The sequence below is a fragment of the Apteryx mantelli genome, chromosome 9 (genome assembly GCF_036417845.1).
Source record: "Apteryx mantelli isolate bAptMan1 chromosome 9, bAptMan1.hap1, whole genome shotgun sequence".
NCBI lineage: Eukaryota > Metazoa > Chordata > Aves > Apterygiformes > Apterygidae > Apteryx > Apteryx mantelli.
The window spans coordinates 10925865-10941996 of record NC_089986.1 but is presented as its reverse complement, the minus strand read 5'-3'; the positions used below and the strand labels follow the sequence as shown (position 1 = coordinate 10941996).

General features: G+C 45.0%; 1 protein-coding gene across 1 annotated transcript in view; it reads left to right on the top strand.

Moving 5' to 3' along the window:
- MCF2L2 (MCF.2 cell line derived transforming sequence-like 2) overlaps positions 1–8506 on the top strand; it is a 165102-nt gene extending 156596 nt beyond the window's left edge. The window contains exons 30-35 of the mRNA XM_067301662.1: positions 1076–1147; positions 2893–2979; positions 5257–5375; positions 5967–6079; positions 7118–7221; positions 8406–8506. Coding sequence (XP_067157763.1) covers positions 1076–1147; positions 2893–2979; positions 5257–5375; positions 5967–6079; positions 7118–7221; positions 8406–8506 — 596 coding nt within the window. The remainder of the gene's footprint in view (positions 1–1075; positions 1148–2892; positions 2980–5256; positions 5376–5966; positions 6080–7117; positions 7222–8405) is intronic.
- Positions 8507–16132: the final 7626 nt, after the last annotated feature.

Here is a 16132-nt window from a genome sequence, read left to right as displayed (position 1 = left end):
TGAAGTGTCATGAAATGAGACTGTCGTGGGGTTTATAGGCAGAGGAAAGATCTGATATTACTTCTACCCACAAATTATTTTGCCACTCTTTAGACCATACAGCATTACCCATGGAAATGATGAGCACAGTACAGGAAAAGAGCGTCTCAAAGCTCTCTATCCTCTGCAACAGCTTCAGAAACATATGGTTAGTTATCTAGGCTATGGGAAGACTGGTAACATAGAGAGTTATTACCTAAGTCTGGAAATGGAAAGAAGCAGATATACGGAAATGGACTGGGCAGCCTGTATCCCTAAGTTGTTCTTCAGCATGGTTTATTGAAGAGTGCATGTGTGAATTACAATGAAATTTAAATTTGTTAAAGTTTTATGTCCAGCAGTCCTGTCCTAGGATCCTGTCCACCACAAGACTGTTGGGCAAATTTCTTGGAAGGCTGAGAAAAATACTTTTATTATGATTGTAAAAGCTAGAAAACAAAATCAATGCTTTTCAATTTTATATTTTATGTATTGCAGCCTCTTTAAGATAATATTTTAGGTGACAAAATAACATGTCTAAAGTCTTGTCTTGCCCTTAGCTAAATGCAAGCCTAGCCAGGGTGTTTGGATTATCTCATTCAGGGCCGCTGTTTACTGCAGTGTCCTGATCCTCGCTGCTAACAGTTTAGCCCTGTCACATCACCGTTCCTCTGCACGTGTAGTCACGACAGAGGAGAAGCACCAGTACAGGTAAAAAGCTGAGACTGCAAGTCCACGTGCATTAGTGCCATCTCCTGGACAAGGGAGGGAGGAAACATCTGCAAAACCTGACTGGAAGCAGATATATTTTTCTGTGACTTAATATCTATTGCAGAAATGGCTCTGTTTCTTATCCACATCACAGAAGTGTTTATTTCACCACTTACAACTTAGGTGTTGGTCGTTTTTCTGACTGAAGCTGCTTTTTGTTTTTCTTGTCCTACACTTTAAATATTGGGCAGGTTTGGTCATTCCAGGTCATGTTGTCAGGTAATGGGAAAGCAAGTTTTGCCTTTAACAATGTTTACAGCCTTGTGACTCTGCAAACTTCACACAGGTCCCCTTGTTCCTGCAGTTAAAGTCAAGAGACATGAAATAAAGAGTGACCCAACTCCCCTGGGGTTTGAAGGTATGAGTATTTCCATCCTGCATGAAAGCCTGTTTGGCAATCTTTTGATACCATCCACTGAATTTACATTTCATCACTGCTGGTAGATGACACTAGAGTCCATATAGGCATTAGGGGGCTGGTGTCAGATCAATCTTGTTACAAATGCAGTTTGTCACCTTCTTGCCTGTCCCCTGCATTTATGCTATATTTACCAACTTTTGCCTAGCAATGGGCCTAAATTAAAATCCCAAATATGTGCCTCTTTTGGGAGGTGATGGTCTAGACTGTGAGCTGGATCTGGAATTTCTGGCTGGCTTCTACCCCTTCCCATGAAGGGGGAAGAGAGGCTCAGGCAGCAGTAGGTAGCCAAGGGGCTACTTTTTACCTTCACCCACAGTCTGACCACTTGCATCCCTCTTCCCTTGTCAGGGGCTACAGCTAATGGGAGGTGCAGGAGCTAGGTGCACGAGGAGTACAAAGGAGGCTAGCCCATACATTAATATCCATTTAAGGTGCAGTGTTTCATTTCAGTCAAGCAGACTTTCCACCTATTTGTTGCAGCAGGATCATTGGTTACAGTTTAATAAACAATACCAAAGAGTTAAACTGGGAAGTGATTCCCCAAACACTGGAAGATCACCAGCTTCCATTGCCAGAACTCCCCTTTATGTCTAGATCTGCCAGAGCATATTGCCCTGGGGGCACAAGCTGCAGGGTAGCCCCCTCGTGGGATGGGGAGGAGGGAGATGCAGGCTGAGGTGTCCTTTCTTTTGACTCTTGTCTGCACAAAACCTTGGTAGAAAGGGCAGGTGGCCACGTCAGCGGTGGCACTGGTGACATATTCAGAGCTATCTCCCATGTCAGCCCCAGCAGAAGAGAAGACTGGAACAGAGAGGTTGGAAGAAGCATTTCAGAGACAGCAGATGAAACAGTGTTTTTGCTGTTTGCAGAATATTTCTTGCTAGTGACCCCTGGCACTAAGTTCAGGACCATCCTGACACCCAGCACCAGAGTTTCCTGAATGTTGATGCTCATACCTCACTTCAATGACAGATACTTCTCATCTCACCATTACATGTCGTTACAGAGGCAGGGCATATTTCATGGCTCAAGTACTGTTCTCAGAACTAAGTGGATCCTCACAAGTTGAAAACTGTGGTCCTACTGCACAGCATCCCTCATGAGACTGGGTTTCTTTAAGTAGGAAACCATGAGCACTGTCATCCCCCTACCAGCAGATATTGCTGCTGCTGCTAGAGCTCTGACAGAGTTAATAACAGTAAAGATACAGTTTGCTTAGATACAAACTTCCCTGCAAAATTGCGTTCATCAGCAGTGCTATCATTCATTTCTGCTTGGGAAGAGCAGTCTCCCTGGTCCGTTTTCATTGCTGTAGGGATGGGCATCTAAACCAAATGCCATCACTGACAGAATGATTTGAAATGCTGCAAGGAGAGTAAGTTAAGAAAAATGCAGGAAGCTGTAGTGAAATGGAACACTGCACCGTTCTCTCAGCAATCGGTGCCATTAATTAACATCAGTATTTCTCTTTGGTTCTTTTGGTTGTTCTCAGTCCGTCTCTGTTACTGTTTTTCTGTGGAATGCTGCTGTGTTTTCATTCATCTTTTTATAAACGTTGGAGCCCAGTCCACTTGTCTGTTAAAGAGACTACCAGTTGCAGAGGTGATACAGGAATTCACATTGTACTGGTTGTCTGATCACTATTTCACTTTTAAGACACAAAATTGTACTTCCTGTCACAGATGCTTTTGAGAACACCATATTGGCCCAGACTAAATGTAGTACCGGTTCCACCACAAGACCAGTACCTAGATCTGCTTCACAGACAGGTAAACAGAATTAAAGCATTTATCATTAACCCAATTTGAGAACATAATATAAATTTATGACAACATTGACTCTCTTTAACTTAAAGATATCTCTCTGTTTTTCCCATACAATGAATATTATTTCCCTTGAAAGCAATGAAAGATCAAGCTGGGGTGACTTACCAAGTATTGAAACAACATATCAGATTCTGATTTTATGTAGATCATAGGTAGGCACTGTTGAAAATATTTCTTTGAACTGATGTCAGAGAGTTCAGAATTTGATCTGTGTTATTTTATAGCTTGAATGAAGCATGTAAATCTTACTTAGGCTCTGCCGTCTCTGAAATTGCAACAGCCATTTATAAGGAAGAGGAAGGCTGAGATGATGCGGGTATTGTAAGAAATCCTTTTTGCTTCAGCTATTGCCTTGTATCCTTCCTACAAATTACAGTGGCAAAAGCCCACTGAAACTTTGTCTAAGCAGGAAGGGGGATTTCTTTTTCTTTTGGTGTTTGTAAATCAGGCTGTGAATTTGAACTAAAATTGCTCTGGCAGCATAAAGCTAATTAGCATCAATGTATTCTTGTACATGTAGCCAGTTGGTAGCGTTTTGCTGGTGTCGTTCTACTGACTTACAGGGCCCAGCTCTATGTTCTGCATAGTCTGTAGCTGAAATTGTCTCTTTGGTCTGAAAGCTCTGTTGGTATAGACCCATGGTGTGGACCCTCACAACCCAGTACATGAATCCCATTTCGTAGGCTAGCTTATACCTTGAAAAGCATCACCTGGATGACATAACCACACCTGTAGGGTTATAACTGGTGATGCTGCTCTGGTGGAAGGAGTCACTGTCTCCCATCGCTGAACTGTGGTGGTGGGGCAGCTGCAGCCCCTATATAACAGGAGGGAGGAGAAGGGGCTGTGCAGCTGCATGATCGCACGTTGCTAAGACTGGTGCCTATAGGAGGAAGGATGAGAATGGGGAGGGGTTAAATAAACCTATTAATAAGCCTGTGATTGCCAGATCAGATTGCTTTTCTGTTTACTCCCCAAACTGCCCCACCTGGGTTTTGTGTTGTCTGAGGCCAGGTTTTGCTGTGGCCTGGGAGTTCTGGCTTGTGCATAAATCCACCACTTGAGCACCTGGCTCTGTGCCTTGTTGGCAGAGCAGTGCTTTGCCATCCCAGGAGCAACAACCCACAAGCTGTAAAGAACTCGATTCAGCGTCTGCTCTGCCCACGTCCCTGTGGATTGGCAATTGCACAGCAGGTGCAGTAAGGAGGAAGGCACAAGATGATTTGACTGACTCCCCTCAGCTCATATGTGTCTGGGCTGCAGGATCACTTGATAGACGCAAGGTCTGTTGCTTCCTAGCTGGGCTGTAGTCATCTGTATCAGAAAGAGGATAGGCATCAGGTGTGAAGGGAAGCATGGAGCAAGAGTGCTGTCTGTACGAGAGAGACAGAGTTACCTTTCCATCCTGGGAGCCTCAGGCAGGTGGGACTTATGAGGCTTAGTCTGAATTTCCCTCAGGAAGCAACCTCTCGGCATGGTTTTGTACACAGGGTCATGTGCTTGGGCTGGGGATCCCTCTCTCTCTCTCTCTCATTAGGTCCCTTCCACTGGGCTGTGGTGTTTATGTGTGCAAATCATGCAAGAAAAAGACTCACAGCAGAAATATTAATGAGATCTTCTTTCCTTACAACCCAAAGGCTGTTTGTTGCAGTGCCTTGTTCTGTATTCTGTCCCTTCCCTGCATTTCAAGCCTGCTTCAAGGCATGGTCTTGTAATTTGCTCAGGTGGTAGTATCACCTTAGGGTGAGATGGAGATCAGAAGTCGACTGAAATTCAATGGCCTTGGGCCTCATGTGCCAGATAAATATATGGAGGTAAGCTGGAAACAGAAGGAGTACGCCATGCTGAAAATCACATGAGCAAAGTTATCATTTGCCACAGCATTTATTCTGCTGAAATAACCTGGCTCTTGCTTTTTGTACATCCTGAACTGATTTAGCATACTAAGTGCACAATGTATGATGCACGCGTGTATCATGGCCACACAATCTGCCCTCCCCCAAATGACAGCAAGGAATGCACTTTTTTAGAGAGATGATAATGACTGCACCATAATTTTTACGGCAAAATCAGGGAACCGGCTGTAAAAAGGTACAAGCACTACAGTAAGTGGAACAGTGGGAAACGAAACTGTGACTTTTATTATTTTTAAAAGCTTGAGTCTAGAAGGGGCTGATGATCAATAGGTAACTCTGTTTTTGTTTCATCTCCTTTGAAAAGGTTGGCCCAGCAGGCAAATGCCATCTCTAGACACATTTGAAGATTTCGAAGCCATCCCCTCCAGCACAGATGAACTCTCCAACTCTTCTGACATGGAGGAAGAGACCAACCCTAACAATGTAATTCCTCTTTCAAAATACACTAACCTCTATCTTAGCGCAACCTTCTCTTCTATTTAGAACAAGACTTAAGCTGCAAAGTTTGTTTTTACACCAGCCTTAAATTCATGGATGTGTGGGAAGACAGGAGATGGGACTCTGACCTGGGGTGTTGGGGGATTTTTCCATGGTTATTTTATGCATCAGGATCATAGGAAGTCACTCTTACTTGCAAGCTGCAGCTTTACCTTTATAGGAGTAAGTTACTCGTAAGAGTAACTTACTGGGGGAAAACTGTGAGCCCTTTAAAAATAAGTAATTTCAGATTTTTCCAGATCACTTAAGCTTATGTCTCAAACCCAATTTCTTTGTCAGAATAATGACAGGTTGATCAATTCTAACACCTGAATGCTCAGGACAGTTCTGTGGTGCGATTGAATAATGTTTAACCTGGGCATGATAAAAAGAATGAAAAGTGACAGAATTCCCTAGAGAAGAAGTCTCTGACTGCTTGTAATGCCTAATTCTGTATTTAACCAAAGCATCTCTCTTGCACAGTGTTCCTTCATCCATGGTGACTGAATTTCTGGTGCATTGTTTCATTCATTTTAGGGGACCAATCTTTTCCGGGTAGAAGGCAGTTTTGACAGCTGTTTCCCAGATTCTCTTACACTAGAAGATGGAGATTTAGTGCAATTTGTGCAGGAAGGAGAAAATGGACAATGGTAAGTATAGTAGAGAGACAGAATATAGCAGCTAGAGCAGCTGTAACCTTCTGGAAAAGGTGGAAGATGTTTAGAAGAATGTAAAAGCATCTTCAAAATCAATCAGAATCCACTCACCCCATTGACAGCAATGTGAAAGAGGCAGAGGGGGCCATGAACATATGAGTAGCTTTGGTGAAATCCACCTGGTTAGCTTTCATCCAAAATGCTTGTGGCATGAGGCTAGAGAGGACAGAAGTTTGCATAAAGGGAAACAGAGGCGAATATTTGGGCTATTGACATGTTCCAGCAAAAAAGACAACTATCAAAGGCAGCCTCCTCCCATAGGATACATCAGTAAAATCCCCACACCTTCAACAGAGCTGCAGCAGTGAACCCAAAAGCATATTTAGCCCCGAAGGCTTAAATATAAGGCTATACTCAGAAGCGATTGACAAAGTGGAATGAATTTGGCCCCCTTAAGCTCATATACGTTTCAGCATATTTATTCTCGGTTGCTGACCAGTGAGTGTTAGGAACAGACTTGGCTGGTGTCTGAATTCTCATTCCACGGGAAATTTGGCGGAAAAGGATCTGATCTCCTTGAAGGACCCTCACAGTCAGACTCCTTGGGTCTCACTCAGAAGGGACATGCAGCAAACCCCGTGGTGGGAGGTGAACTAAAACCATCCACTTAAGGTGATATTTACAGCAAGAGGGATGGACAATATGGAAGATTCAGTTTCTTCAGCTCTGAGTTTGGCCCAGGGTCTGAAGCACAGGCCAAGGCCATTGCTTCATTGTCGCACACAGTCTCTGCATGTGAGCTTGCTCTGGGATGCTGCGTGTCACCACCACAGTCTCAGGCTGCTGAAACTTAGGCTTAGGCGCTGGTGACCTGTAGGACTGCCCTGGGTCCTGGCATGTGCTTTGCACCTACTTGGTAACCTCTGTCTTCTTCCTTAGCTTAGGAAATAGCTGTCCAACATACGCCTCTAAGAAACACAACCCAGGGAAAGGGAATGGAGGGAAATGCGCTGACTGTTCTCTGTGTTTCAGGTTAGTGAAGAAACTGGTTTCCGAGAAAAGCGACTGGGTTCCTTCCAGTATACTGCAGCCAGCAGAGGGAGACAGTAACAACATAATTAAGAACAGCAATGCAGGTAATAGAGGCAAGGTCTTACTGGTGTTTGAAACTGCCCTCTCTTTTTTTTTTTTTTTTTTTTGCTTAGTAAAAAAGGATGCAATAAACAGTGCACTTTCTATATTGCAGTAGTCAGCCTGAGCGTATGTCTGTGCTGTGGTCCCTGGTGAGGCAGCTGAGCTAGCCTGAAATTTGCTACCTTGGGTGTCAGAGCTAGCTCGGCACAGCAGCTTGATCTTGGCACAGTCTCACTGTCTTCCCCTTCTCAGGCAGAATTTTAATCTCCCACTGAACTGTTGCAGCTACCAGTACCTGGACTGGCTACTTTACAGCTAGCCCAAGTGTTTACAGGCTGTGTTGTAACTGCAGGATAGCTTTCATCATAACACAGGTGGCATTTGGATTTAGATCAGCGTCAGGGCTGTGGCTGTGGTCTGGCTTTGAAAACATTAAAATCTCATGAACCATTAATGCTTTCATCATATTTCCACTACTGACTCCAAAGGCTGGAGGAAGAGCAAGTTCTGGGGAAATCCCAGCCAAACTGGAACTAAAAGTCACCTTTTGTCCAGGTTTTGTTCAGATCTAACACCAACACATGTTGCACCACAAGAGCTGAATCTCAGCAACTCTTCAGATCAAATGGTTTAAAATTTTTGATTAATTTTTTGCCTGTCCTTAAACATAATTGACCAAAGTGTGCCCTGGTTTGCTTCTGGTAACAGAAGAAAGAAAAGCTTGGCATGTTCCCTGGAGACCTATAATAGAGAGCTACCGGTATTTTATTCTGATGAGTTACTGGTTTTGTTTGATTGTTTTATGTCAATTTGTTAAAGTGGAGACTTTAACAAATCTTCTTGAAAGTTAACCAGCATTTTTTGCTGTGATTTAAAGGGAACTTGGTAATTGCTGCTGCCTTCACCTCCACAGCAGGTGAGTTCTGTCTTCAGCCTCAGTGCCTTAACTATGGCTCTGTTTTTTTTTGCTATTCTGAATGCTTTAAAAGGAAAACAAATCCACATGTGTGACAGCTAGTTATTGCCCAAAGAGCCTCCCTTGCCCTTCATGAAGGAAAGTGGTAGAATTGTGATTGCTTATTTTATTTTTTATTTACCTCAGGCTTCTAATAAGAAACCTCAAGACTGTAGATGGAAAGTCGTTTAGATGTGTCATAGTGACAGTGCCCATGTCCTCCTTTTTCAGATATGTACAATGACTCCTGCAGCATGGCCTCAGTAGAGTCGGAAACCAAGGAGAGCGAGGTGGCCAGGAGCTTACCAGCAGAACAGAGGGCTGGCAGCTGAACTGCAGGATCACCCTTCCTCAGGACTCCATCCATCTCTTTGTTTATTTTGGGTGGACACTGGATCAAAGTTGCCTTTCTCACAAGCTCTGAGCTTCACAATTCACTAAAACTTCATCGGCATGAGAACTGTGGTGTCCAGCTGGCAAGCTGGGAAAAATAAACTTGAAAGGTGCATCAAACATCCAGAGAACATCAAAAACCACCTTCAGTATTAGATGGAAAAATGCTTCTTGCATTATTTATCAGACTTTCAAAAGATGTGGCCTAAATTAGGTCAACAGTAGAGCTGAAGAGTTACTATGCACGCACCTTTTGGCAACTTTGCTTAAACACCAAGTTACTGCAGAGGGACACATGCATGGTTATGAGTTCTTGCTCTACCATGGGGTCGCCCGGAGGTTTTTCCATTCGCTTGCCTCAGTGGCTGTGCCTTCCCCGCCCTCCTTAATTCCAGCGGATACATCACAAATGTGCCCTTCTTGCTGATGGTCAACACCAAAAATGTCACATTTTAGGGTGGCTGTGGAAAGAAAACTTCTGACTTGGACCATCAGAGAGGCTTCACGCAGCAATGACATGACTACTTTTGAAATGGCACAGTGAACAACCTGTTGCATACAGCATTATTTTGGGATGATGCAGGTGGCAACTCCTGGCTGTGAGGCGGAGGTGCAGGGCTTAGCAGGGAAGCAGAGACGTGTGACAGCTACTGTGACAAAGAACATTTTGAACTCTTTTTACAATATAAGTCATTCCTCCGCCCCCTCTGCAGTCTGTGGTTGCTGGATCACATTCCTTCGCATTTGGTGCCGAGAATTCAATTGAATGCCATTTAATGTCATATGTTTGAGTAGACTGCATGCTTTCACTGTGTGCTGGCTATGGAGTAGGTACATTTCATCTCCCCTTAAGGAATATACTTAAGCATTGCAAATAGGCAGTGAGCATTAGATGCTCCAATGAGTGGATAAAGTGTTATTGTTAAATACTTCTTCTTTTCAGGACATTTGATTAAAGGACTGTACCAAATCTCTGCCACATAAGGATGTAATGTATCATATAAAGTGGTTACAGATATTATTATTCCTATACAAGCCATTAGCTCATTTAGAGCAGCTCTGAAGGCATGAAAGCATTTTGATGGTAAGTGGGTTTTAGGTCCCACAAAAGCTGCTAGTACTTTAGCAAAGATAAATATTGACCAAGGGTTGCAAACAGGCAAAGATCAGCCAGAAGCCTAGAAATTCAAGAGTCAGTGATTAGTTTTCCCTATTAGAGACCTTCTGTTTAACCCAGAGTCTAGTGATGCTATGTGTAAATAATAAACCTGACAAAAGCACTAAGAACGGAGATGAAGCAAAACCAAAAAGCACTCTTTAGTAATTGAACCTCTGAGCAAAATAGTAGGAGTCTGTAACATTTCTGTTATCCTCTTTGCAGGGACCTGAATGTTTTTCTTTGTGTCTCAGTGAAGGCTGGTATTGCAGTTATCTTCGTGTGCGAGTCAGGAAAGCTGTGAAGCAGGTAAATAGTCCTAGTCAAGAAAAAGCCTTGAAGTAGGTAGATAAAGGCTTCTTCAGATCTTGTTTGCCTTTGGAAGCTTATTCATTAATTATGAGTTGCACTGTGGTGGGGCTAGAATGGTTAATTCCCATAAGTAAGGTTCTTATAACCCTCAAATAATATCTAATCCCCATGGTTTCTGATGCTTTCTGTTCATGACTAAAGGATCTGAGAGCCCTGTACCTTTTTGGAAGCTAATCTTGTCCTACAGAGATAAGAGCTTGTCCATTTTGTGCTTGTCATTTACCTTAAAATGACACATAGGCTCTCAGGAACATGACTCCTGTTAAAAGTTACTGAAGTTATGAGAGCATCTCAAGGGAAGAATTGATTCCTTTCTGTCCCCCAAGGAAATGAATTTGCATTTTCTTGTAGTGCAATCATTTTATCCTCTTCATAAAATGATTTCATTTTGGTTCCTTAATTTTTGCACAGCCTCATAACAGTGCTCCTGTCCACCCCTGCCCTAAGCACAGGAGAGAAAAGGGGCAGGGAGCTTTGATTGCACATTAGTATATGTAGTAAGCTTGTGTGTGTACGCGTGTGAGTGATGGGAAAATGTTACCCAGTATATATGAAACTGCCAAAACTAGGATTTGTCACATTGCTGACTTATGGAAAGACCCAAACCTGCACTTTGGAGTTTCTCTGGAGGAATCTCATTCTAATGATGAAATGGCAGTGCAAGCCTTTGTTTGAACTCAAGAGGGGAAATCAGGTTTGGTGAGTCCTCTTTCTACCTCTGCTGTGTGCAGGGTGACAGTGGGCGAGCCCTTTGCCTGCTGGTGCCTCAATATCCTCCTGTAAAATGGGAACAGTGTTAGATTTCTCTTGTGCCCATTTCTGATACTAAATGCTAGCACATATGCAAAGACTTGGGGACCCCTCTGGGGGCAGCAAAGCATTCACCCCCGTATGTCCCACTGTGCCCTCAGGAAGCATTAGTGGTGGCATCCTGTGGGGTGGTCTGGAGATGGACTGGGGAAGGGGATTGCTGCAGCGGTGTCTCCTCTCTCCCAGTCCACCAACCCATTGTGATAACTGCAAAGGTATGGGCTGTATTATAACGAATTCTCCTCCTTACTTTGGTTTTGAAAACAATATCTGAATTCTTTTGCAAATTCTCATGTTTCATCCTTGTGGACCAAAGCTTGAGGCACACCTGCACCATGAATGTACTGAGGATGGCTAGTAACTCACTTCCCCATAGCTGTAGGTAGTAGAGACATGGCACTCAGGTTTCAGCTGGCTTTGGGAGCTGGTAGTTTCACAGCTGTCCTCAGACACTGCTGAACCTGAGCAGGGAGTGCTCATCTACTAGTTGTCTTTGACCTTCCTACAATACCAGAGAGCCCAAGGCAGCTGCTTGTTTCTGTCTCTGTTTTACAAACTCACCCTAAAGCAACTATTTCAGCTGTTGCTGGGGAGTAACTGGGGCTCTTTCCCTGGTTGATTTACGTGACGCAAATGAAAATGAGACAGTTGGACATTGTTGGGTTTGCTTTTTTAAAGAATGGAGTTAATGAAAGATTAGGCTGCTGACAAGTCTGAGAGCACCCAAGAACCGACTTTCTGGCTTTGCTGACCAGACAAAATGGGGCTTGATGACTTTTTTATAGTAGGCAGGGTAGTCTTTTAATCATTTCATCTCTGACAAGCAAGGTGGTAATTAAGGGTATAGCTCTCCATATAAAGTCTAGAATATGATTTGGTTAATGTCCAGCAAGACTATCATGTGCATTAAGGTATGGTTATTCTGTATCTAGATCTTTGACGCTATCTTTTTCAGATAGATGGACCAAAAATTGTAGTGTCCAAGTACAGATTTCATTTCAGTGTTCTCCAGAGAGGATATAATGACCAGAAGGGTGTTTAAAAGTAATAGTTGCCAATAAGTTTCAGCTGTAGATGGGACAAGGTCTAAGGTACAAGGCCTAAAGCACACCTATGTTGTAGCAGCACACATGGGTCAGCATTGCACTCTTGCTGTTGGTCCATGTCTGCTGCTCTCTCTGGATTTGGACTGGCTGGACCTGCCCTCCAGGGGAAGGTTTTGACTTGGATCTCCTTCCTCCTTCTCAGCTGCCAGCTTCTGTGAAATGTGCAGAAACTTCATATCCTTGAAACTGCCCTCTGTGCAGTTTGGTGTAGTTGGCCAACAGACTCCTTCATTATTGGAGGTAATGTCAAATGCAGTCACCATGATACGTAACTCTTGCTATTTAGTAAACCAGGCCAAAATGTAATCAGGCCTGATCCTCTCCTGCTTTCACAGTCTAACCCCACTGAGTGGAGAACCAGACCAATGGTCTTCGCCTCTGTCATAAATGGCTGCGGCCGAAGCATGTCTGAACACTGGTTTTTCTTGCCAGCGACAACAAAGCTGTGTGTGTCTTATATTCTGGTTGTGTATGTGATGAAAAGCCATTTTATTATCCATCCTTTTCTTAGACTCTGAGATTTCAAACAGGATTGGATGTGAGAAAGGTCATGTGCTTCCTTTCCAAAAATGCTCAAAGCCTGATCTGCTGTGAAATATATGATTAGGAATATTTAAGAATAAGAGAAAAAAAAAGAAGCCAAATTGTGTATACCTTATTGCAGCTGGAGCTGAAATAGCTGCTAAGATGTTTTCTGCCCAACGGAGAATTGGTACAGTTTGTTATTCTTGCATATTTTCCATGGTGTTGATGATGATGTATTTGTATATTGTGACTGATGAGAGATAATCAGACAAGGAAAAAGCACAGAATTCTCTTGGGGAATTACCTGTCCTTTTTTCCCAGTCAAGACAGAATGTATGAATTTGTTACAAGAAAAAAAGTGTGAAAATGAACTTTCTGTAATTAGGCCATTCTGAACTATGTAGAACCACACTTTGTTTGAAATTTATAAAAATTATAAATAGTAAAAAAAAATTGTGGTTGATGTTTCTATATGAAGTAACAAGTCAAGTGAGCTGTCTTTCTATTCAAAACAGATGAGTGTCAGTAAAGGCCCATCAACACAGCTGAAAAAATCCACACTTCTGTCCAATATATTTATGTGCAACACAACACATGTGTCACCGAGGCACAAAGGTTTTTTTTTTTTTCCCTTTACCCATCTCCCGATGATTCAGGAACATGACTAATGGACTCTCTTAGGAGAGCACAAAGCTTCACAAAGACAGTTCAGCACTGTGCATGCTAATGCTGCAGCCCCACGGCAAGGAAGGTGTAGGATAACAATATTAAAGTTCCCCAATGCATATCTGCATACCTTTGGCTACCAGCGGGTTATGAGGATGGGATAATTGACATAAATTCTTGCTTTGGTTCATGTAGAAGGGTAGGGAGGTAAAAAAGAGGGCATAGAAACACAATGCACATGCAGAAAGCAAAATAAATCTCAACTAATTTCAGCCAGCATCCAGATTTCTGGGGACAAACTTCACTTCAGTTTGAAGCCATTTGCCTTATCATGTTACTTCGGTTCAATATTGGTATGAGAAAAGAAAGAATCAGGACCATGACAGATTCTTCCTCCTGTTCCGTGAGTTTATTACCTCTTTTCTAGCTCCATTTAAGGTTTTAAGGTCGAACACGATGCAGTGGCTACACCCCGGGATTCTAGCTGCACAGCAGCCCCGCTAGCCACGACCCTCCGGGTCTGTCACGTTTCTGCACTTTCTCCTTGTGTTTTTTCCTTTCTGTGTGAGGCTTTGGATGGGCAGAATTTTTATTCTGTGACTTGTGCATTTTTTTTTGCCTCCTTTGCTCAATGGTTTCGCTGTCCCCTTTGCAGGGCTGGAAGGCTGTAGGAGGGGAGCAGTGTCCGGGGCTGGCCACAGCTGAAGCGGTTTTGTAGCCGTGCAATAGCCAGCCAAGAGCAGTCCTGGCTCCGCAGTTACGCAGGGAGATCTCGCTGATAAAGCCTGGGCTGGGGTTTGCTTATAAAAGCAAGCTGTGCCCCAGCCTGGCACTTGAGCTCAGCTGAGGAGCAGCGTCCGCTAGACCATATACTTGGGCGTTAGGGCCTGGAGGGAGAGTGCGAAGCAAGGGCTGCCGCAGTACCTGGCGCCTTTCGGTACCCCGGCAGCTCGCCTGCAATAGCATCTCCAGCGCACGCGTGCTCACACGGCTGCAGGGTGCCTCAGGGAGGAGCCGGTTTGAGAGTTGTGTTCTACAGTAAATTTTCATGGCTTGGTATTCGTCCGCAAGGCAGTTAAAAGATTGGGCCGCGTTTCTTCCAGATTCAGGGTGGGTCTTTGTTAAAGTGCTGAGGGAGAGAGGGCCGGGCAGGCGGCGTGGGAATCTGGCACTCGCCACGAACGGCCCCACAGCAGCGCAGTCGCTCGCAGCGTGAGCTGGCTCTGCAGCGCCAGCTGCGCTCCGCTAGGCAGCGTCGGCCCGCCTGCAGATATCCGGTGCGTGCTGCAAACCTCCCCCCGACCCCAGCCGTGCTTCTGGGGTGCTTCGACAACTGCAGGCTGGGAGCACCGCTGCCGGGCTTTTCTGTCAATCTGCAAAACGTTGGCAATGTGACGAGGAGATATGAATGTTTCCGTCAAATTCCTCTTGGTGCACGTTTACAAGCCGGTTCCCTTCTGAGCTGCCCTAGTGAGAAGCAGGTACTATTCCCAGTGTGCCAGAGAGACACAACTCGCCTCTTGGCTGTGAAGAGGCTAATCTGGCAGGAGCATCCCTGCTGCACTGCAGTGAATTAGTGGCTTATGAGAGTTTGTTATATGACAGAGGTTGAATTGTCAGTTCCTTAGAAACCTGGGTCTAATCATGTCTGAGCCACTGATTGACAGTTTTCAGTTTTCATAATTTAACTCCTGTGCATGAAGATTTTCCTGTGATTCTGACTTCACCCTGTTCCCGTCTGCATGTGTTTAGTCCATCAGTAGGCTCCAGGGCAGCTGCTGGACAAGTGTTTCTCTCTCTGCCGGAGAGGAGGATTTTTGCTCTGCTTTGCATTTTCCAGGACTGACTTTACTCCTGACCAGCACTGACCCTCTGAGAAAGCTCTGGGACCATTCCCAGCTCCTGCAAAGATTGTGAAAACATGTTCACACCCGCTAGAAGGAGGATGCATTGCTGTAAACTCCAGCTTTCTCTCTGACTCCACCTAGAGTGAACTGGATGGACACTGGGTGACAGTGTGACATGCAGGACCGAAGCGACCAAAGGATGGATCACCCCTTCCTGCTGTTGGCACTTTGCTGAGCTATGGCAGGAGTCAGTTGCCCCATACACCTGGTATCGTCAGTAGAGAAAGGGAGAGGTACCTCCAAAGGTGCTTTTAGGAAGACTGACCAGCCTCCTTCCATCGGCAGGAGGTGGGACGTTGGGCCTCCTAGGGGAGACAGGAGCTGGAGGGTGAAGGTGGGTCCAACTCTCAGGGCTATTTTGCATTTCACCCTCACGGAGTAGGGAAATGCCCCAGGACAAGCTGGGGGAGGGTGCTGTTTCTGGGGGATGTGTGGCTTGCTTTGTCCCCCTGCAAGGGCCCAGGGCTGGAAATCCAGCCCCGCAGATGGGCAGGCGGTACGCTCTCCCAGTCCAGCCTTCTGGCGCGTGGCTACGTGTGCTGGGACCAGCCTACGCTCCCAGCCGGGCTTGGCATGGCTCGCAGGAGGCATTGCAAGGGACGTGAGGGGGTCGTTGCTATTTGCCTGGGAGCGTGTCTGGGCACAACACTGACGTTCAGCCACCTTGGCTGACCGGCCTTGAACAAACTCAGTCCCTGGAGCAGGACTGGATCAGCCAGCAAAGGCTGCTGACAGCCCCCGGGGCACCAGAGCCCTTTTGTGGCTGTGCTCAGCCCTGTCTGGTTTTTGACAGGCTCTCTGCTCGCAGAGGTGGCCAGAGATCACACAGCTCCCACTCTGTGCCTCAATGTAAAGAGTTTAGCCTTAACAAAACCAACTTTTTAAACAGCACGGGAGGAAGTACTGATTTACGGGTCTTAACCTTACACTGGGCTACAGCTGCAGCCTGCACCGAGTTATCAAAACCAGACAGAGGAGCGTTAAGCCTTACGCGGCGTTTCAGAGCTCGCGCCTCCGTTGCAG